At 40.6% G+C, this 23,879-nt stretch overlaps 1 protein-coding gene across 1 annotated transcript; it reads left to right on the top strand.

Annotated features, from left to right (window-relative positions):
- Positions 1–447: 447 nt before the first annotated feature.
- Positions 448–20,769, top strand: LOC139399767 (protein mono-ADP-ribosyltransferase PARP14-like). Its single transcript, XM_071144992.1, has 26 exons — positions 448–841; positions 1,142–1,335; positions 1,435–1,459; positions 1,575–1,754; positions 2,207–2,446; positions 2,564–2,806; positions 2,907–4,975; positions 5,178–5,310; positions 9,368–9,472; positions 9,585–9,659; positions 9,866–10,042; positions 10,172–10,356; positions 10,445–10,499; positions 10,620–10,724; positions 10,857–10,919; positions 11,035–11,211; positions 11,385–11,560; positions 12,573–12,699; positions 12,795–12,914; positions 13,024–13,086; positions 13,220–13,396; positions 13,525–13,707; positions 13,812–14,453; positions 14,666–14,829; positions 15,502–15,676; positions 15,849–20,769. The coding sequence occupies exons 1-26, from the start codon at positions 670–672 to the stop codon at positions 16,142–16,144; spliced, it is 6,321 nt and encodes a 2,106-aa protein (XP_071001093.1). The 5' UTR covers positions 448–669; the 3' UTR covers positions 16,145–20,769.
- The last annotated feature ends 3,110 nt before the right edge of the window (positions 20,770–23,879 follow it).

Here is a 23,879-nt window from a genome sequence, read left to right on the forward strand (position 1 = left end):
ACTAAAGGGTGTGCAATGTGTAGGCCCACTGAGTGGACATTCTGAACCTTGTTTGAGTCAAATAGGTCACATGACCAAGGAGCTATTGAAATTCGAATGTAGAAAAAGTTTAAACTTTGTTTACGCTCCCTAACTAATTAATCTAGGAATACAAAATGCTGCTTGCTCACATTTCCACATGTTTATTAGCTTTGGAAAGCGAATTAATGTCCAAATCGTGAAAATAAGACCTGTGCAATGTTGTGCGCAATTTGTCCAAAATCATTACACTTATTTGGAGTCTGTGGCTCAAGTGGTTTGAAAGCGCGAATATCCAATTTAAAACTGTTTTTTACCTCGGTGGAGAACCGATTAACTTTCTTGTTCACTAATACTTCAAGTTCCTTGAAGTCACGAGGTTAAAATCAAAAGTGAAAGTTATTTTATGCACTATACAGGACGCAACCATCTGGGCTCAACACAACATATTAGCACGGATTTTCCATAATAACCGAAATAAAAAAAGACACTGTAGCACGATTTCAGAGTGTGGAATCTCAGAATCCTCGTTCCCCTGAGACACGAACTGTCACTTCAACAGGACAGGTGAGCAATCAAAGTTTCTGAAATAAGAGTCATACAAGTATGATCACGCTTCAATCAATATAGGTCGACCTAATTTTCTGAATAATGACGGAAAAAACACTGATTTTGGAGGGTCTGCCAGTCGACCTAGACAAAATTAGATCCAAGTTGGATTTGTACTTCAAAAACAAAAGGAGGTCTGGAGGAGAGGTATTACAAATTCAAGACTATCCTGGGGACAAGAAGAAGGCTCTGCTCGTTTACCTCGAAGATGCATGTAATTATACAAATATTTTGAAATCAAAATATTTACATACTGTCAATTTAGACACAAAATCTGATTGTGAATAAATTAGCCTAATTATACAGTTTATCTATTGTGCTCAGGCCTATATCTGAAGTATTGTGATAAACAGTTAATGTAAAGTATTTTGACAAACATCTGAGGCACCAAGATTGTGTTCAGTAATGTAATGTCTTAGGAGCCAAAACAGCAGAATCTGGTTTTGTACAATGGGTTAATTAGGCAGAGACTACATATACTGTACCTAATGATGGTATTTTATCATTTTCCCAGCTCTGCAGAAAGTGTTGGCTAAAAGAGATCATAAGATAGATTTTAAAAAACCCATTGGGGTGGTTGAGCTTCAAGTGAAACTGAAGGAGAATGGCGGTGAAACAAAAGTGAAGAATGTTAAACCACCTCTCTTACCAAAAAGAGACAACAATCTGACTCTTGTGGGAAAATCTGCACTCAACACCGAAGAGAAGGTGATTCTTTGTTTATTTGTTATATTGCATCAAGTTTGCCATATTAAAATATTTTGACATGTGTTTTTCTGTGCTTGTCCTTCCTTATCTGTGATGTAGCAGCCAGTGTCAGACAGTCAAGCAGGTAAGACTGATATTCATAAAGACACTTATTCATCAATGTATAACATCAGTATGGGAATAATATTCATGTTAATGCTCTCTCTCTCTCTCTGTGTGTGTTTCTGTTTATTTTTCAGATTCAGTGGAGGATAAGGATATTAAAGCAAACACACAAACACTGCTGGTTAGAACCACAAAGGAACTTGAAAAGGAGCTCCTTAAATTGTATTTTGACCAGTTTGCATCAGAAGAAGAAGGGGTCAGCATTACAAGACATGGCAAGAATAGCTGGATCCTCAAACTGTCCTTTCAGTCAGGTAAGGAGTTTTTTTTTACATAGACTTATATAATTTAAATATTCTTTCCTCCAATTAATATTATATGATTTACTGTACTGTATATGATTTACTGTATTATTAACCACACACTTGGATTTATTTTACTGTAATCAGTGTACATTTCCACTTTGTACCTGTTGGAATAAACACTGTAATTAGATCTGCCATACTTGTTTATCATTCAGAAGTTACTTTGCTATGACTGTAAAATGGAATGTCTCATCACAGCTGGGATTAGGGGTCATGAGGAAATGCTTCCTTCCCAGTCACAAGAACACAATGGCTGCTATTTGAGTTTTTGCATTTTAGAGAATTTACATTGTTACATTACATGTCATCTACTTATATCAACAGGTGAACATCATATTAGTTTATTTCTTGAGTCTGTTTGGACAATCATGCCCACCAATAAATTCTTTACCTCCTGTCAGATGCAGAGAAAGTCCTTGCCAAGAAGGAGCATCAGTATGGCATTTCTGTGGAGGTGTACAATGAGACTGCTGTGGAAGGGAAACTGGACAACAGGCGCTTCGTCCTGACTGGGTTTAATGAGAGCTGCAAGTGCGACATCATCTCTCTGTTCATCGGCAGCTGCAGCCAAGGGGCTGAGCATGCCTGGGAGACCCTGGACGATGGAGACAGAGTAGTGGTCAGTTTCAAACAGAACATTGGTGGGTCCACAGATACATCAAAAACATGTATACACAATATCTCTAATATTACGCCATTAAGTGACCAAAAAACGGCATACAATACTAATCTAACTATTAACATTTGATGTTACGCAGACGTAAAGTCCTTCCTTAGGAAATGTTCATCGAAGAAGTACCAGGGCATGGAGATCGGGTCGTGTCGTTTAGAGCTGACAGACTCTGTGCTTGTCCAGGGGGACATGAGCCAAATCAAAGGAGGAGTGGAGGAGGCCCTCAATCTCTACTTTTCCAGCAAAAGGAGCAAAGGAGGAGATATCAAGTCCCAGATATGGGTTACCAAGGGCAAGAGCATGGTCATCACCTTTGAAGACTGTCATGGTAGGCCCCTTTTCAATTACATTATCCTCTAGAAATAGGATGACGTTTTAAGCTAAACCTGTTCAGTAAATAATTCTGCCCTCTGTTCACCTTATTTCAGTTGCCTATCAGGTTGCGGAACACAAGCATCATTTCGGTGGGGTGGACCTCATAGCTCAGCTATTCTACTCCAGTCTGCAGAAGGCGTTAACAGGGCAAACAGCCCTCCCATCAGACATCCCTTCTAACATAGCCCTTTGTCTCAGTTCAGCACTTTTCGACTTCATTAAATGTGATGAAGCCCGCAAGCAGGATTTAACAACTGGACTACGTAAGGTCAATGCTAGCGTCTCCTTCAATATGATCACAGAACCCCCACAGATGGAGCTGGATATGACCATGGAGAAGGAGTCCTTGGGCATGCTCAGACTGGGCCCTAAATGGGGAAGAATTGCCCAGAGAGAGGCTCTGGCCTTGCTAGAGAAATACAAAGAGGTTCAGCTGCCCACAGCGGTGGAGGTCTGGGAAAGGGTTGAGAATAGTTGTCTTGGTCTCAAATCCTCTGATGCCAGCATCTCTTACAAGAAGAGCAATGGTGAGATTGTGGTGGTAGGAGTGCAGAATGAGGTGAAGACCCTTGTGGAGAAGATTGAGCACATGGTGAAGAAGGTCAGTGATGAGCTTCAGATGGAGAGGAACACAATAGTAAGAAAAATCTCACTGGACTCCAAAGAGAAGTTTGAGATCATCTGGGATCTTGTCTCTGGCAAACTAGTGGACGTGGAGTTTTCCAAAGATGAAGAAAGCTTCATCATATGTCTAAAGGGTTTGGAGAACAAGGTGAGTACCGCAGAAGGTGTTGTCCATGAGGCAATGGGGAATGTTGAAACCAGACTGCTTAATAATGTATCAGTGCCTTTGATGGAGTTCTTGAAATCTCTGGACCTGAAAAAGTTTGAGAGGAAGCATTTTGCCCAGAACCACATATCATCTGTATTCCTCCTTAGTGATGGTTCCATCCAGATCCTTGCAGAAAGAGCTGACATCCAGAGAGCTGAAGACACATTACATGAGGTCATCAAAGAGGAAGTCATCAAACTCACACCAGACCAAGCCCATGTGACCAATGGCGAACAATGGGCACAGTTCTTTGCCATACTCAATGGAGACCTCAAATTCACCAAGAACAACCACAATGTCAGCATCTCCGTAACACAGGAGAAGATTGGAGTCTGTGGATTCTCCAGTGTGGTGGCAGATGTGGCAGGGAAGTTGAGGGGATACCTGGACAACAAGAAGCCGGAAACAGTGGATGTCTCTCTCAAATCAGTCCAGGAAGTAGAGTTTGTGGCCTCTTGCATGAACCTCTCAGAGGTCCCTGAAATCAAGGCTCTGGGCGTGACTATACTGCCATGCAAAACACTAGGATCTCCTTGTCTGAAGATCACGGCAGCGAGTGATAAAATCAAAGAGGCCGTAGATGCAGTGAAACAGCAGGTCAGTACAATTACAACGGAGAGGTACACATACTCCAAGGCCGGGGAGTCCAAAGTCCTAGAGAAAAACCAAGCGGATCTGCAGGCCAAGTTCAAGGATTTAGGGTGCAAACTCTACCTATCACCAGTGATTACCCACTGTCAGAAATACAGATACAACATTGAAGGTTGCGTCACTTTAACTGTTGGTCAGGGTAACATCTCCCAACATGCTGCAGATGCTTTGATCTGCCCTCTGAGCAGCAGTCTGTCCTTTGATACTCCGATCGCTAAGCAGTTCCTTCAGATTGGTGGGCCTGATATCAGGAAGGTGTTTGACAAGTTCCTGAAGGAGAGGCAGACTCTACAGCCAGGAGATGTGGTCTTGTCCAACCCAGGCACCCTTGGAGCTCAGCACCTCATCTATGCAGTGCTTCCAGTATGGGGGAAGGACACCTCAACTCTTAGAAATATCAATCTACAGTCGACGGTCCAGGACAGTTTACTGAAAGCAGACATCAAGAAGTGCGTCTCCATATGGATGCCAGCGATGGGGTGCGGTACCTTTGGTTTTCCCGTCACAGAGAGCTGTGCAGCAGTTATCAAGGGAGTCCTCGGTTTCATTAAACAGAAACCCCAACACCTGAGGAACATATTTGTGATAGACTCCGATGCCAAGATAGTGGGGGAGTTCCAGTCAGCCATTGAAGGAGAGGTAAGTCCGCTTCTCAACATTCCATTCGATGTTTAGTGTTCCTTTTATAATGCCACCTGGCTATATCTGTGATTAACATACCATGTCAAACCTTGGTACATGCTTAGGTTTGATTAAGGAGGAAATGTGCAGTGTTATTGTAAATGGGGTCAAGTATTCCCGTTGAAAGTCAAACCTCTTCTTGTCCTACTTCATTCAACAGGGTTATCGTCGACAACAAATAACCAACAAAACAGCAACAGGCACAACTCCAACTGCTCCCTCTGCAGCCACTGCCCCACATAACACACATCCACCACCACCCCTAGTGGCTAAGCCAGGCTCAGACATCAAAGGTTAGTTCCTTCAACCATACTTTTTGTATAATCATACCATATGGTTGAATACTGCAGGAAACCTAAAGCGTGCCCTGTCCTCACAAATTGATTTGTGTTTGAAGTGTTTGAAGTTTTTAGTATAAGGTTTTTCAAGATGAGTGATGAGAAGAGAATCATCCAGCCCAATGCTTATCTCACTACACCACCTTATGAAATATGCAGACAGATGGATTAAAAGTATGTTTTCCTTGTAATTTTTCTGACAGCCAACTGTCTAGCTCTGCCCATAACTTTTGGACTTTATAGCATTCCCAGAAAAGCATGGATAATTGGGTAATTGTTAGTTTTACACTTAAGACATTATGACCGTTATGCTGTAGAATTTGTGAATTTTGTCTTTTGTATAATCAATTATATACATTAGTTTATACTGAATTAAGCATACATTTTAGTTACCTTTTAATTTCATTAGTTATGCTCCAACATCCCCTCCATATTGTGCCAACATCAATTATTTTTAAGTCTTGGTTCCAATAGTTTATTTATTTTTTCTGAGATTGTCAGTTGGATATGTTCTCTGCAAGGTTTTGTATATCTTACCTATCATATGAGCATCATTTTCTGACTCAATGTCCAAAAGATTTTAAATCAAAATGTTGTGATATCTAACTTTTAAGTTTGAAAATATCTTCATTGGTCAGTCCAAAACTAAATGTATTTCCTGTTACCAAATAATTACAGTTTCTGTGCCTTTAATTTTCCAGTTGGACCAATTTATCGGTGAATTCTGAAAAGCCATCCAAGGTGTTCCTAATGTCTGATATACTCAGTATATATTTCGCAAGTAAAAACATTGGGTAGCGAGTTGATACAATTCATCATCTAGAAGGTTAAAACCACCCTCAGGCTTGAGCAGGCTTGAGCCTGTTTCTTATGCTGAGGTCTATAAAGCATTGAAGGCAATAGACACTAAAATGTCTGCAGGTCCAGACAAACTGGACCCTACCGCTTAATAATAGCAGCTGGTGTTATTACTGAAGTCTATGAATCCCTAGTGAACTCAGTTAAAAACAACTTCTTCATTAAAAATAACATACTGAGCAGAGTTCAGTCTGGCTTTAGATCGGGGCACATCACCACAACTGCAGCTATGGCAGTGGCAAATTACATCATTAATGCACTTGATAAAAAGCAACATTGTGCTGCTCTGTTTGTGGATTTATCAAAGGCATTTCATTCAGTTGACCATAAATTGTTGCTAGGATGACTCAGTAACATTGGTCTCAGTGAAGGGGCAATAAATTGGTTTAGGAACTATTTTTCTTACAGAACGCAATGTGTACATACTGACAATCACAAGTCTAGCTTTCTTGAGATGAATAAAGGTGTGCCCCAGGGTTCCATTTTAGCTCCTGTGTCCTCAATTTCTATTAATGATTTGGGAAGTGCGATGCAACCAGCAAAGTTACATCTAAATGTAGATGATACAGTCATATACTAATGTTCTCCTTCTCTGGTTCAGGTTGTTCAAGAGCTCCAGACTGCTTTTCAGTCTCTGCGGTCCTCCCTTTATGGTCTCAAACTGGTCTTGAATGTACAAGAAACTAAATTCATGACCTTTACCAGAGCTCGAACTCTGCCAGAGAAGGTTAGCATTGTCACATCTGGTGGTTTATCCATTGAAAGAGTGTCATCCTACAAATACCTAGGTACAGTGCCTTGCGAAAGTATTCGGCCCCCTTGAACTTTGCGACCTTTTGCCACATTTCAGGCTTCAAACATAAAGATATAAAACTGTATTTTTTTGTGAAGAATCAACAACAAGTGGGACACAATCATGAAGTGGAACGACATTTATTGGATATTTCAAACTTTTTTAACAAATCAAAAACTGAAAAATTGGGCGTGCAAAATTATTCAGCCCCTTTACTTTCAGTGCAGCAAACTCTCTCCAGAAGTTCAGTGAGGATCTCTGAATGATCCAATGTTGACCTAAATGACTAATGATGATAAATACAATCCACCTGTGTGTAATCAAGTCTCCGTATAAATGCACCTGCACTGTGATAGTCTCAGAGGTCCGTTAAAAGCGCAGAGAGCATCATGAAGAACAAGGAACACACCAGGCAGGTCCGAGATACTGTTGTGAAGAAGTTTAAAGCCGGATTTGGATACAAAAAGATTTCCCAAGCTTTAAACATCCCAAGGAGCACTGTGCAAGCGATAATATTGAAATGGAAGGAGTATCAGACCACTGCAAATCTACCAAGACCTGGCCGTCCCTCTAAACTTTCAGCTCATACAAGGAGAAGGCTGATCAGAGATGCAGCCAAGAGGCCCATGATCACTCTGGATGAACTGCAGAGATCTACAGCTGAGGTGGGAGACTCTGTCCATAGGACAACAATCAGTCGTATATTGCACAAATCTGGCCTTTATGGAAGAGTGGCAAGAAGAAAGCCATTTCTTAAAGATATCCATAAAAAGTGTCGTTTAAAGTTTGCCACAAGCCACCTGGGAGACACACCAAGCATGTGGAAGAAGGTGCTCTGGTCAGATGAAACCAAAATGGAACTTTTTGGCAACAATGCAAAACGTTATGTTTGGCGTAAAAGCAACACCCTGAACACACCATCCCCACTGTCAAACATGGTGGTGGCAGCATCATGGTTTGGGCCTGCTTTTCTTCAGCAGGGACAGGGAAGATGGTTCAAATTGATGGGAAGATGGATGGAGCCAAATACAGGACCATTCTGGAAGAGAACCTGATGGAGTCTGCAAAAGACCTGAGACTGGGACGGAGATTTGTCTTCCAACAAGACAATGATCCAAAACATAAAGCAAAATCTACAATGGAATGGTTCAAAAATAAACATATCCAGGTGTTAGAATGGCCAAGTCAAAGTCCAGACCTGAATCCAATCGAGAATCTGTGGAAAGAACTGAAAACTGCTGTTCACAAATGCTCTCCATCCAACCTCACTGAGCTCGAGCTGTTTTGCAAGGAGGAATGGGAAAAAATGTCAGTCTCTCGATGTGCAAAACTGATAGAGACATACCCCAAGCGACTTACAGCTGTAATCGCAGCAAAAGGTGGCGCTACAAAGTATTAACTTAAGGGGGCTGAATAATTTTGCACGCCCAATTTTTCAGTTTTTGATTTGTTAAAAAAGTTTGAAATATCCAATAAATGTCGTTCCACTTCATGATTGTCTCCCACTTGTTGTTGATTCTTCACAAAAAAATACAGTTTTATATATTTATGTTTGAAGCCTGAAATGTGGCAAAAGGTCGCAAAGTTCAAGGGGGCCGAATACTTTCGCAAGGCACTGTATATGGTTGGATGACAAGTTGTCCTTTAAAGTTCATTTAGATAATCTTGTGAGGAAGCTTCAATTGAAATTGGGTCTTTATTTTCGTATTAAGGCGTGCTTCCCGCTTATGGCTAGAAAGAAGCTTGTTCAGGCCACTTTTCTCTCTGTAATTGATAATGGTGACTTGTTGTATATGCATGCAACCTCCTCCGTCTTACAGAGACTGGACTCTGTTTATCATGCATCCTTGAGCTTTATTGCAAATGCCAAGTCACTCACTCACCATTGCACCTTGTACCGAATGGTAGGTTGGACCTCACTTTATATGCGCAGGAAGCTACATTTGTATGTGTTCATCTACAAAGCCCTTTTGGGTAAACTCCATCTTTACCTCTGCAGTCTGGTTTCTTTCACCACCAGCAGTTACCATACCCGTTCTGTAAGGTGGTTGCCACTCAAAGTCCCCACGACATTCACAGTATTAGGCAAGACTGCCTTCTCTTCTTGTGCACCAGATGCATGGAATAGTCTACAATCTATGCTTCATCTAGATATGTTAGTGCCACTGAATTAATTTAAAATATTGATGGGAGACTCTTACGGAGGAGTGTAAAATGCTTTTTTTAGGCTGGATAATGTTGTGTGTTTTAATTCTGTAATGTATTGATTGTTGCTGCATACTTTTTTTAAAGAATGTTTTCGGTGGGGTAATTGTTTCATTTGAATTAGATCTGCTTTCTTGATTTTTCTTCTATTAACAGTGATTATTAGTGGAGTGTCAGTGTTCCTGAAGAAGGGAGACATCACCAAAGAGACAGTGGATGTCATAGTGAATTCCAACAACCATCATCTGAATCTTAAGTCTGGCAAGTGTGTTTAATTATTTTTAATGGCATGTTCACACAGTTTGTTTTCAGTTTGTTTTCATTTGACGGTGTACGGTAAGTCTCTAACTTACTGTATGTCTTATCTCAACAGGTGTGTCTGGAGCCATCCGAAAGGAAGCTGGGAAATCAGTAGTGGATGAATGCAGAAGAATGGTACAATCACTTGGTAAGGCATACTTTTTTATTCAACCTTAATTTATCCAGGAAGTCCCATTTACAAGAGGACTAAGTCAAGCGATAATACTTGATATGATAAGATTAGGTTATAAAATCAACATTTCCAGAAATAATATAGTATTCAGCTTGCTACCAGACCATTAGTGTTGAACCTTAATCACAGAATACTGATTTGTTTTGTCCCAATTTCCCCAGGTGTCCTGAAGGACAATGATGTTGTGTTCTCATGTGGTGGGAAACTGAACTGTAAGAACATAGCTCAGATAGTTGGGCCCAAGAATGCTGCAAATATCAGTACCTCCATAGAGAAGGTCCTTAATCTGTCTGAGCACAGGAAGGCAGTCACAATGTCCATTCCTACTATTGGGACAGGTGATTCAACTGAAATATATTATAAAACTAAATGTTCCATTCCAGTGTCACTTGTACTGATTAATCAATCAATTTATTTGTTTCAATTGATCTATTTCTCACTTTGGATGCTGATGCCTTGTGCTTCAGGGAAAGGTGGCATTGAGCCCAAAGATTCCATCAAGGCCATACTAAAAGGACTGGAGAGTCACATATCACAGATGCCTTCATCCAGCATCAAAATCATCTTCATAGTGGCCTTTGAGCAAAAGATCTTTGACCTCTTGAGAGATTACTTTAACGAAAGGAACCTGGGCCCACACAACATCGAGCAGGTAGATTTAATCCACCTAAGGCTCATTTGAAAATGTTTTGTTGTTTTGTTGATGAGTGTGATGACTAGAGGTTATGGGTTTTATTTAGGCAAAGGCTGCATCACCATCTACACCTTCTCAGTCCAGTCTTCCCCCAAATCAAGGTCTGACTTTGATACTTTGTTTGAATTTGAAATTAATTCATGGTGTCCTATTTTAAAATGTGCATTGGTATCATTATCACAATATGTGAGTGTGAAATGTTGACCTTTTCCCTCCCCTAGTTAAAATCCTTGGTGTCAGAATTGAAGTGAGGAGAGGCGACATCACTCAAGAAACTGTCAGAGGTATCGTGAATACCACCAACTCAAGAATCAGCTTAACAAGAGGTCTGTATACTGGAAAAAAACGGCATAAAATGTTACATTGTTAGCGCACTCCGGAAAATATGATTTATTCTGTTAATATAACTTTCATCCTACCTACTGGATACAACCTCATTTTAAACATGTTCTCTTCAGGAGTTAGTGCTGCGATTCTCAAAGCAGCTGGGAGCGCAGTTGAACAGGAGTGCAAAACCATTTGTGAGTGTCTCCCATCTAAGGAAAAATATAACCAGTGGTGTATCTCAGCCATTCAGTCTGACTCTTTTCTCTCTCTCTGTCTCTCTGCCGTGTGTCATCTGCTTTATTTCTCCAGGCCCTCTGAGGGCTGATGCAGCAGGGGTGACCAGTGGAGGGGCCCTGCAGTGTGACTTCATCCTCCACATGCTGGGGCCCCACTCTGTGGCTGACACTACACTACGAGTCACCAAGGTGCTGAAGTGCTGTGAGGACAAACAGATCACAACCGTGTCCTTCCCTGCTGTGGGCACTGGTAGGCAATGGTTTAATAGTGGTTCAGTGTTATTAAAGGTTATTATAAACAGTTGTTATTGTAGGCTTCCAACATGCAGGCATTTTAATTTGTTGAGTTATCCACAGCTATTGTCCTATTTTTCAGCTACAGCTAATGCAGTGATACATTTTTTTTAAACATTCTCATTGTAGGAGGTGGCGGCCTTAATGGTGCCGACTCCATTGGTGCCATCCTCCAGGGCATCCAGGATCATCTATCACAGTGCCTCGTTCCTACCATCATCAAACTGATCTACATTGTCATCTACGAGGACAAGGTCCTGCAGGAGTGTCAACTGGGGCTCAACCAGTGGAAGACTAGACAGATGGTATGTTAAAGCTAGAATCCTTAATTGAAACGATAACAAAGCCCCTGTTTCGCTAAAAAGCTAAGGGGTAGGGCTGGAGAACCACTCTCAGATCTATAGACAGAGCTATGGATGCAAGGACTGGCCATCGATGATTCAAATTATAGTTTTAAACATGTTTTGAGGATAGTGTTTGTTTATGTTGTTTCTAAACATTGGAGTAAAACAAGCTTATAATTTGGGTTCTGGTGGGGTACAACATTTCAACTAAGCTCATGATGCATTTATAAGTTATATTCTTCAAGAATCAATGGGTACATATCATTAATTTTATAAGTCCAAAAATGTATGTAGCTAAGGATTCTAGCTTTAAAGAAATATTGAAAATGTACTAACTTTGTAATAATAATGTCATAACTGCCATTGTTAATAGAACTTAACTTCAGACATACTGTGGATGTATAGTATACTTACACTGAGTGTACAAAACATTAGGAACACCTGCTCTTTCCATGACAGACTGACCAGGTGAATCCAGGTGTAAGCTATGATCCCTTACTGATGTCACATGTTAAATCCACTTCAATAAGTGTAGATGAAGGGGAGGAGACCGGTTAAAGAAGGATTTTTAAGCCTTGAGACAATTGTGACATGGATTGTGTATGTGTGCCATTCAGAGGGTGAATGGGCAAGACAAAGATTTGAAGTGTCTTTTAATTGGGTATGGTAGTAGGTGCCAGGCGCACCGGTTTGAGTGTGTCAAGAACTGCAACACTGCTGAGTTTTTCGTGCTCAACAGTTTCCTGTGTGTGTGTATCAAGAATGGTCCACCACCCAAAGGACATCCAATCAATTTGACACAACTGTGGGAAGCATTGCAGTCAACATGGGGCAGCAGCCCTGTGGAACGCTTTCCACGGGGATGGGGGGTGCAACTAAATATTAGGAATGGGTTCCTAATGTTTTGTACATTCAGTGTACATTACTGTGTATAGTTATTGTTTTTAAACCCATTCTTTGGATTCTCAACCAGGATAAAGATGATCTTTGTAGTGATGATGATGATGATGATGATGATGATGAAGACAGTGACTCTGAGGATGATATTTATGATGATGACACCAGCTCTGGGGAAGGAGAGGGCAGCAGTGGCCAGACAGGTTTGTACAGTTCCAATGTATTACGGCATGTGATGTTATGCGACAGTTGATGTCTGCTACTTATTCTTCCTCTGTAACCTTTTCCCTTTATCCAGGAAACACCATTGAAGCAGTAATTGGGCCAGTGAAGGTCAAGGTGGTATGTGGGGACATCACTAAGGAGAAAACCGACGCCATCGTCAGCAGTACAAACTCAAGCCTCGATCTGAACTCAGGCAAGATCCCTATTCCAACTTTCAGATCAGCTGAACATATCTGATATTCTTTCATCAGAAAGGTCTTCAAGTGAAGATATTTACACTCATGTTGTTCCTCACTGTGTAGGCGTTTCAGGAGCCATTCTAAAAGCTGCTGGACAGTCGGTTGTGGACGAGTGCAAAGCTTTAGGCATGAGTCTTCCATTTCTTCCATAAATACACACAAAGTAAACGAGAATTGAAATATGGGTAGCTGGGATAAAAAAAAAGTGGTGTTTGTGTAAGAAGTTAGACATGCTAATGCCTTTCTTTTCTGACCCCAGGGACCCAACCCAATGATGGTGTTGTCATGACCAAACCTGGAAACATCCAGGCCAAGCACATCATTCACATGGTGGGGCAGACCAAGGAAGAGGAGATCACCAGCTCCATGCTCAAGGTGTTGAAGATGTGTGAAGACAAGAAAATCCAGTCGGTCTCCATCCCAGCACTTGGAACAGGTAGGCGTGATAACATTGTAGTATCATTGTTAAAAACCTAAAAGTGGCATTTATTATTTGCTTTGCATGTACTGTAATGATAAAGAAATACAGGCACCAAAAACACAAATGTTTATGCTCCTGTACAGGTGCTGGTAACTTGGGAGCAGTGGAGGTTGGGAATGCAATGTTGCACGCAATAACTGAGCTACAGAAAACCATCGGAAACCCATCAGTTAAAACTATTCACATTGTTATATTCCAAACCAAGATGATGAAGGACTTTGATGAGGTTATGAAAAAGTTCAAAAAGGTGACACCCAAGACTGCTGGTTAGTAGTAACCTAATCGTAACCCAAGTGTTTAATCTTTTCCACAAGTATTACTATGCATGTTTCTCATACATTATTTCTGTATTTATTTACTTCTACAACAGCCAAAAAATTATCAAAAACGGTCCAACAAACCACACCAACCCAGCCTGCTCCTACCAAACCAGCCTTGTGTTTGGCCAGCGCCACAGCAGCGGTGGTCTTCCCCAGTATGGAGGCTGAGGTGTACGGGTCCTCCCTTGCCAGCCTGGCTCAGGTGAAGAAACTTCTAGACGAGCTGGTCTCTGAGGAGTGCGTTAGCCAGGACCTGCCCTCCAGCCACTTGCCCCTGCTGCTGGAGCCGCAGAAACAGGCCATCGTGGCCCTGAGCCAGAATAACCAGGTCCGTGTCCTGGTAGCATCCCCAAACAAAGTCACTGTCTCTGGGAAGAAAGACAATGTTTTTTCCGCTGTCCTCCAGATTAGGGACTATCTGCTGGGGGCGAGGGACAGGGATAACCGGGAGGGAGAGGAGAAGAGGATGAGGGAGACGGTGCGCTGGGAGGCCGGGGAGGGAGAGGTCTGGGGAGAGCTGGATCAGAGTCTCAGCTATGACCTGGAGCTGGCCTGCCACAGGAAAGACAAGAGTTTTAAATATAACCACCAGGGGGAGACATTCACTGTAGATCTGAGCCGAATGCAGCAGACTGACAGCAAAGGGACCATCATCAGGGTCAAAAGGAGCCTTGTCGCAGATTCTGACACAGGTAATACCTTGGTTATATGTTTAGGAAAAAGCTTTATAGTCAAGCATCATTTATAGTTCATACAAATGTATAGTTTATCAAAAGTGTATAATACAGAACATCAAAAGAATATGAATTGAAATAATAAAAATGGATTTGATAATAACTAATTGATCCTGAGTTTTTACATTGATGATCTGTTCAATGGTTTCCTCTGTGCTTCTGTTTTTCAGCTGTCATTCAGTTCCCACGTAGCTGGACCAGAATGGATGGCAAGGATCTGGAGATAGTCACTCTGGCTCCTAACTCAGGGGAGTACCAGAGCATAGAGAAGGAATTTGTTGCAACCTCCAAGAAACCAAATACTAAAACACAATCAACCATTCAGATTGTCCAGGTAAATGAACTATTACTGATATGATATACACTGAACAAAAGTTTCATCAGCTGTCCAGGTGGCTGTTCTCAGATGATCCCGCAGGTGAAGAAGCCAGATGTGGAGGTCCTGGCTGGGCTGGCGTAGTTACACATGGTCTGCGGTTGTGAGGCCAGTTGGACTTACTGCAAAATTCTTTAAAATGGTGTTGGACGCGGCTTATGATAGAGAAATTAACATTCAATTATTAGGCAACGGCTCTGGAGGATGTTCTTGCAGTCAGCATGCCAATTGTACGCTCCCTCAAAACTTGAGACATCTGTGACATTGTGTTGTGTGACAAAACTGCACATTTTAGAGTGGCCTTTTATTGTTCCCAGCACAAGGTGCACCTTTGGAATGATCATGTTGTTTAATCAGCTTATTGATATGCCACACATGTCAGATTCATGGATAATCTTGTCAAAGGAGAAATGCTCACTAACAGGTGTAATCAAATTTGTGCACAACATTTTAGAGGAATAAGCTTTTTGTGTGTATGGAACATTTCTGGGATCTTTTATTTCACCTCATGAAACGTGACCAACACTATACATATTGCTTTTATATTTGTGTTCAGTGTAGATTATATACAACCAGGAGAGGAATGTAGTGCTTGTATCACTGACAATATCTATAATGCTTTATCTACAGATCCAGAGGATACAGAGCAAGGACCAGTGGCAGAGGTACGCAGTGAAGAAACAGGCATTGGATAAGAAGTATCCTAAAAACAAGAATGAGCTGAACCTTTACCATGGCACCACCAAAGACATCTGTCAGAAAATCAATGCCTGTGGTTTCAATAGGAGCTTCTGTGGGAGAAACGGTAAAGAACATTCTTTATCAACTCATACACTGTCCTCTCCATTATCATAACAGTAATGCTCTGTAGAGCTTAATCAAACAAAGATTCAAACAAATTCATTTCATTTTTAACTTCTTGAAACTTTCTTGAATCATTCGGTTTCTCGAATCTTTTGGATTTTCTTTGGTTTCAGCTACTGTTTACGGGGATGGGACCTACTTTGCCAAAGAGACGTGGTACTCGTGCCAGGATGCCTACTCCAACCCAGACGCCAGTGGGCTAAAGTACATGTACCGTGCCAGGGTGCTAGTGGGTAATCCCTGCCTAGGGGTGAGGGGCATGAAGGAGCCGAACCCTCTGAACCCTACTGATCTCCATCAGGGCCTGCATGACTGTGCTGTCAATGACCTGCAGAATCCCTTTATCTATGTGGTGTTCTGTGATGCAGGGGCCTACCCAGACTACCTCATCAGTTTCAAGACTGTCTGAGAGAGACAGTGAGGCGCCTGTTGGCCTTTTTTTTTTTAAGAATACAGAACTGAAACGCCAATACTGCAAAATGTAACATTTGCACTCTGTAGAAACTACACTATATATACAAAAGTATGTGGACACCCCTTGAAATTAGTAGATTTGCGCTTTCAGCCACACCCATTGCTGACAGGTGTATAAAATCGAAAACACCGCCATGCAATCTCCATAGACAAAACATTGGCAGTAGAATGGCTTTATTCAAGAGCTCAGTGACTTTCAATGTGGCACCGTCATAGGATGCCACCTTTCCAACAAGTCAGTTAGTCACATTGCTTCCCTGCTAGAGCTGTTCCGGTCAACTGTTAGTGCTGCTTATTGTGAAGTGAAAACATCTAGGAGGAACAAAGGCTCAGCCGCCAAACAATCAAGGCCAAAGGAGTTGGCAGAACGGGACCACCGAGCGCTGAAGCGCGTAGCACGCAAAAATAGTCTGTCCTTGGTAGCAACACTCACTACCGAGTTCCAAACTGCGTTTGGAAGCAATGTCAGCACAATAACTGTTTGTCGGGAGCTTCATGAAAGGAGTTTCCATGGCCGCACACAAGCCTAAGATCACCATGCTCAATGCCAAGCATCAGCTGGAGTGGTGTTAAGCTCGCCGCCATTGGACTCTGGAGCAGTGGAAACGCATTATCTGGAGTGATGAATCACGCTTCACCAACTGGTGAATCTGGACGAATCTGGGTTTGGCGGATGCCAGGAGAATGCTACCTGCCCCAATGCATAGTGACAACTGTAAAGTTTGGTGAAGGAGAAATAATGGTCTGGGGCTGTTTTTCATGCTAGGCTAAGTCCCTTTGTCACAGTTAAGGGAAATATTAACGCTACAGCATACAATGACATTTTAGATGATTCTATACTTCCAACTTTGTGGCAACAGTTTGGGGAAGGCCATTTCCTTTTTCTGCATGACAATGCCCCTGTGCACAAAGTGAGGTCCATACAGAAATGGCTTGTTGAGATCGGTGTGGAAGAACTTGACTGGCCTGAACAGAGCCCTGACCTCAACTCCATTGAACACGTTTGCGATGAATTGGAACGTGACTACGAGCCAGGCCTAATTGCCCAACATCAGTGCCTGACCACACTAATGCTCTTTTGGCTGAATGGAAGCAAGTCCCTGCAGCAATATCCCAATGTCTAGTGGAAATCCTTCCCAGATGAGTGGAGGCTGTTATAGCAGCAAGGGAGGACCAACTCCATATTAATGCCCAGTGTTGTCTTACTCAAGACCTGTCTCAGTCTTGAGTCCGGTCTGGAGATCACATATTGAGTGTCTTGGTCTTGTCTCGCTGTCGGTCTTGTCTCAGACAGTGAGGACTCGTCATTTCTTCTCCAGACCAGAAAAATGTTTGCAGTCAGAGTGCAGTATAACTGTAGTTAGAGTCAGTATAACTCCAGTATACTGCATCCAAAATTTAAGAAATTTACTGCAGTAATTTTGCAGTGTGACTGCAGTTACAGTGCAGTATAACTGCAGTAATTCTGCAATTACTGTGTCCGAAATACCAGTCGACTGCAGTTTCAAAACTGCTATCTTTTTTTGTAAGGGGAGTAAAAAAGCTCATTATCAGCTTCCATTCAGTCAGCACATAAAACCGCATCGCCAGGCCAAATATATACACACCTTTCTTGAAACTTTAATATCTTAACATCATCTATTATAGACATGTTTGCACAGTGGTGAACCTTTTGAAAGGCCTTCAGTGTGTGACCAGTTTGTGATTCTGAAAGGCTAGCAACCGTAATAACAGCACATTCATGTAGGAGATTGCACTTTTTGTAAAACACAAAGGATCAGTAGTGTAGTGGAGGGTATACGCAGGTATAAACCATATAACCACCTTTTTATACTCACTTCTTGTAGAGGAGGTACGATTTATCAATAATATAGTACAATAGAGAAATCATGCACAAAGTAGCCTACACAATCGCAAAGCAGTGAAATAAATGCACATGGTGCCGCTCATATAGCCTAGTTTCAGCGGAATATCATCTGCAGGCAGAAGTGTGCAGCTGACCACTTGCGCAATGTAGCCGCTTATGGGTATTCTTCAACATAAATGCGTAAAACTACGTCACAATGCTGTAGACACCTTGGGGAAAACGTATAAAAAGTTATCTGGTTGATAGCCCATTCACTGCTCAATAGGGACGCATTGGAACGCAGAGCTTTCAAAAGATGAGTCACTTCCGGATTGGATTTTTCTCCGGCTTTCGCCTTCAATATCAGTTCTGATATACTCACAGGCAATATTTTTACAGTTTTGGAAACTTTAGAGTATTTTCTATCCTAAGCTGTCAATTATATGCATATTCTAGCATCTTGTCCTGACAAAATATCCCGTTTTAATATGGGAACGTTATTTTTCCAAAAATGAAAATACTGCCCCCTAGTCACTTTGCAGATATGAACAAACAGACAATCATAATATAATATCTGTCAAAAAGATCAAGTTCTGCTACAAAACCAACTTCATAAGAGGTTTTAAAAATAGGTTCTATTTGATTTTATTATAAATATATAAATTATTATTTGCTATAAAATGTGATTTATATTACAAAGTATGTCATTGCTCTTTAAGACATTGCCCCTTTAAGAACTATGTTACGCAGCTGCATCTAAGACAACTTATGCTTGATCTGAAACTGCTAAAAATAACACTATCCATAAGTTAAACATTGGTGTTATTACAGATGACCAAAAATGAATCGCTAATTACTGTAGCAATTTTAACAGAAAATTGTATAGCTCTACATATTGTCAGGAATCCACAAATGTGTTTTTTAACTCACTGAATAATTTTTACTCTATCAGTGATATAGAATCTAAACAGTGTGATGAACCCATCAAAGTTGAAGAGATTATAGAGTATCAAACATCTAAAGAACAATACATCACCAGGTGTTGATGGAATTACATCAGAATTTTACAAATTATTTTCTGAACAAGTAGCTCCCTTCCTATTTGAAGTCTTAGAGAGTATTGAAAACAATGTTCTCCCTCCTACAATGAGTCAGGGGTTAATAACACTGATACCTAAGCCTAAAAAAGAGGTGCTGCTCATCGATAACTGGTGTCCAATCTGTCTTCTTAATAATGACTATAAGATATTAGCCTTACTACTTGCAAAAATAATTAAAGAAGTCCTGGATGCAATCATTGATGAGACACAGTATGGCTTCGTGAGGAACAGACATATTTCTAACAATGTCAGACTAGTATTAGACGTACTTGACTACTCAGACCTAATAACTGAGGATAGCTTCATATTATTTTAGATTTTTATAAAGCATTTGACACAGTAGAGCATCAGTTTCTCTTCCACTCCCTTGAGAGACTTGGCTTTGGGGATGTTTTCTGTAAGGCTATTAAAACTCTCTATGCAAATGGTAACAGCTCTATCAAATTGAAATATGGCACCTCACCTAGATTTGAGTTAAAGAGAGGAATTAGGCAAGGTTGTCCTATCTCTCCGTACCTGTTTTTATTAATCACCCACATTTTTTTATAATAGTCCTGTACAAGGTATTTCCATAGCTGGTAAAGAAATTATTATAAGCCAGCTGGCTGATGATACTACACTTTTTCTGAAAGATGCTAACCAAATTCCCATATCGATCAATGTGATACAATCCTTTTCCAAAGCGTCTGGTCTATATCTTAACATGAATAAATGTGAACTCATAGCTGTCAAAGATTGTGACACCTTCATATTATGGTATTCCAGTAAAATAAGAACTTACATATTTAGGCATAACCATTACAAAGGATCAGAAGTCTAGAGGCTTACTAAATTTGAACCCTCTTATTAAAAAAACAGAAGAAGCTAATTATTTAAAAAACAGAAGAAGCTAAATCAATGGCTACAGAGGGACTTATCTTTAAAAGGTAGAGTCCTTATAACCAAGGCTGAAGGTATCTCTAGACTAACATATGATGCTCGATCTTTATATCTGGACAGTAAAATAAGCAAGGAGATAGACCAGATGCTTTTCAACTTTCTTTGGAGAAACCGTACACATTACATTAGGAAAACTGTTGTAATGAACACTTATGAGAATGGTGGACTGAATTTTCTGGACTTTACTACTTTAAATAATACTTTTAAGATCAATTCGATAAAACAATTCCTAAGAAGACCCACTTCTATCTGGAATGTTCTTCCTCATCATGTCTTCTCTACTTTTGGTGGCCTTAACTTCATGTTGTTTTGCAATTATAATATTGACAAAGTTCCACTGAAACTTTCTGCTTTTCATCGGCAGGGTTTCTTGTCATGGTCCTTAATATATAAACACAATTTTCTCCACACAGATATAATATATAAAAGGCATATTAATTATTTAAAAATCATACAATGTGATTTTCTGGATTTTTGTTTTAGATTCCGTCTCTCACAGTTGAAGTGTACCTATGATATAAATTACAGACCTCTACATGCTTTGTAAGTAGTAAAACCTGCAAAATTGTCAGTGTATCAAATACTTGTTCTCCCCACTGTATGTCCCCTCTTGATACTCCCCATCCCGGATCCGGGAGCGTAATCATCGACTGACACTAATTAGCATAACGCAACGGACATAAATGTTACTAGAAAATATTCCTATTCATGAAAATCACAAGTGAAATATATTGAGACACAGCTTAGCCTTTTGTTAATCACCCTGTCATCTCATAATTTCAAAATATGCTTTACAGCCAAAGCAAGACAAGCATTTGTTTAAGTTTATCGATAGCCTAGCGTAGCATTATGTCCAGCTAGCAGCAGGTAACTTGGTCACGAAAATCAGAAAAGCAATCAAATTAAATTGTTTACCTTTGATGAGCTTCGGATGTTTTCACTCACGAGACTCCTAGTTAGATAGCCAATGTTCCTTTTTTCCCAAAATATTATTTTTGTAGGCGAAATAGCTCCGTTTGTTCTTCACTTTTGTCTGAGAAATCGACCGGAAATTGCAGTCACAAAAACGCCAAAAAATATTCAAAATTAGCTCCATAATATCAACAGAAACATGGCAAACGTTGTTTAGAATCAATCCTCAAGGTGTTTTTCAAATATCTATTCGATAATATATCCACCGGGACAATTGGTTTTTCAGTAGGACCGATTGGAAAAATGGCTACCTCTGTATTTTACGCGAGAATCACTCAGAGCCGTCAGGTGACCACTTACACAATGTAGCCGCTTACGGGTATTCTTCAACATAAATGCGTAAAACTACGTCACAATGCTGTAGACACCTTGGGGAATACGTAGAAAAGGTCATCTGGTTGATAGCCCATTCACTGCTCAATAGGGACGCATTGGAACGCAGAGCTTTCAAATCATGAGGCACTTCCGGATTGGATTTTTCTCAGGCTTTCGCCTGCAATATCAGTTCTGTTATACTCACAGACAATATTTTTACAGTTTTGGAAACTTTAGAGTGTGTTCCATCCTAAGCTGTCAATTGTATGCATATTCTAGCATCCTGACAAAATATCCCGTTTACTTTGGGTACGTTATTTTTCCAAAAATGAAAATACTGCCCCCTAGTCACAACAGGATATTATAATTAAGGTCCTTGTGTAATTGTAATGTGATATTGTACCCCCTAGCTCGATTGTCCGTTGTTTGTCATCTATGTATGCTCGTGTTCCCTCATGTGCTTTATGTATTGATTTGTTGTTAATAAAAATAAAAAAAATGATAAAAAAATCTGAAAATGTAGTCGGAGTGTGACGCAATTGTTGAGCCTCCAGAGCCTCCAGAGTTATGCCGAGGTCAAATTGAACTTTGCACTTCATCGCCGTGCTCCACCCAAATGTATCAATGCGGAAAGCTCCTTATAGCTCCACATTGATATGATTGGTTGACGGTAGGTGGGGCGGGAGGTCCTGTATAAACACAAACTCACTTCCCTTGACAACAGCTCTGCTACGTGAAGCAGAACATGTAGGAATGCCCCATAAGTGCTAGAAACTCTGGTAGTAAAATGTGTATTCTGAATTTAAGCATGAAGAATAGCATGCTGTTCACCCCGCCATTCGTTCGAAGTGGAGATCTAAGAAATGAAGGTGTGGCAGAGGTGTGTCTACAGATACCGTATTCTGACCTTGACTTCATTCCCTAATAATTCCACCACCTTTACAAGGAAACCATGAATAAATGCTATCCAACCTACCAGTTCCAAGTGGGAAAAGCATCTACTTTTTATATATTTATTATAGAAATAACAGCATTCTCCATGCACTGTAATTTTTGAATGTGTAAGAGCTATTGATAAGAGCTAGGTAAATGAGTAATCCGTTTGGAGAAGGGGATTGTAAATACACATAGCAATTGTTTTAGGTGATTTTTCCTTATGATCCCTGGTGAGTGGAGATGATTGTGAAACCAGCCATATGAAGGCAAACTGAAAATGTATTGTGGACCCTTTTCCACTGTGAAATAGGCTATATATTGCTGCACCATTACTCAGATGTGTTTTGTGTATCAATATATTTAGTGCGTAAAGGCTCTCCAAGTAGTTTTTTTTATGATTCATACTTTCCTAACCCTAAAATGTGCCTAAATAATCTACAAGATTGGAGTATGTTTAATTCTACCAGTTGGTGCTGAAATGGAGACGAAGGTGCATAGATGGCATTCTTTTATTGATCCCTATTTTCTGAATCCCTTCTCTCAATGTATTCTAGTCTGTCGACAAACGTCTAATTAAAGGTATACCATATTTAAAGGGATGGCTTAAGATAAATGTAATGAAAACTCCATGAGCAAATCTGTTGGCCAGCAAGTAGGAAGGTTCAACAGTTGAATTCCATGTATGCGTGCACAAGGGACCCACGCCTGCAAAGCCCATTATGCACCTTCAAAGGTGATTCTAACATGTATTGACTCAGGGGTGTGAATAGTTATGTAAATTAGATATTTCTGTATTTAGTTTCCAAGACATTTGCAAAAATCACTAAAAACATGTTTTCACTGTCATTATGGGGTATTGTATCGATGAGTGAGAAAAATAAACAAGTTAAGAAATTTTGAATTCAGGCTGTAACAAAACGTGGAATAAGTATGGGAAGTATTCAGACTCCCTTGACCTTTTCCACATTTTTTTTACGTTACAGCCTTATTCTAAAATGGATTAAAAAACATTTTTCTTTCATCAATCTACACACAACCCATAATGACAAAGCAAAAAAACGTTTTATTGTAGCAAATGTATTATAAACTCACAAGTATTCAGACCCTTTACTCAGTACTTTGTTAAAGAACCTTTGGTATCACGCTGCAAGCTTGGCACACTTGTATTTGGGGAGTTTCTCGCAGATCCTCTCAAGCTCTGTCAAGTTGGTTGGGGAGCGTCGCTGCACAGCTATTTTCAGGTCTCTCCGGAGATGTTAGATCGGTTTCAAGTCCGGGCTCTGGCAGGGCCACTCAAGGACAATCAGAGACTTGTCCCAAAGCCACTTCTGTGTTGTGTGCTTGGGGTTTTAGTCCTGTTGGAAGGTGAACCTTCTCCCCAGTCTGAGGTCCTGAGTAGGATTTCATCAAGGATCTCTCTGTACTTTGCTCTGATCACCTTTCCCTCGATCCTGACTCATCTCCCACTCCCTGCTGCTGAATAATATTTCCACACATGATAATGCCACCACCATGCTTCACCGTAGGGATGGTGCCAGGTTTCCTCCAGACATTACACTTGG

The sequence above is a fragment of the Oncorhynchus clarkii genome, chromosome 3 (assembly GCF_045791955.1).
Source record: "Oncorhynchus clarkii lewisi isolate Uvic-CL-2024 chromosome 3, UVic_Ocla_1.0, whole genome shotgun sequence".
NCBI lineage: Eukaryota > Metazoa > Chordata > Actinopteri > Salmoniformes > Salmonidae > Oncorhynchus > Oncorhynchus clarkii.

Excerpts from the sequence above, each read along its gene's own strand:
- LOC139399767 (XM_071144992.1), top strand. The coding sequence starts at position 670 with ATGACGGAAAAAACACTGATTTTGGAGGGTCTGCCAGTCGACCTAGAC. Across the intron at positions 4,976-5,177 it reads AGTCAGCCATTGAAGGAGAG|GGTTATCGTCGACAACAAAT; the intron begins GTAAGTCCGCTT and ends TTCATTCAACAG. Across the intron at positions 10,920-11,034 it reads ACAGGAGTGCAAAACCATTT|GCCCTCTGAGGGCTGATGCA; the intron begins GTGAGTGTCTCC and ends TTATTTCTCCAG.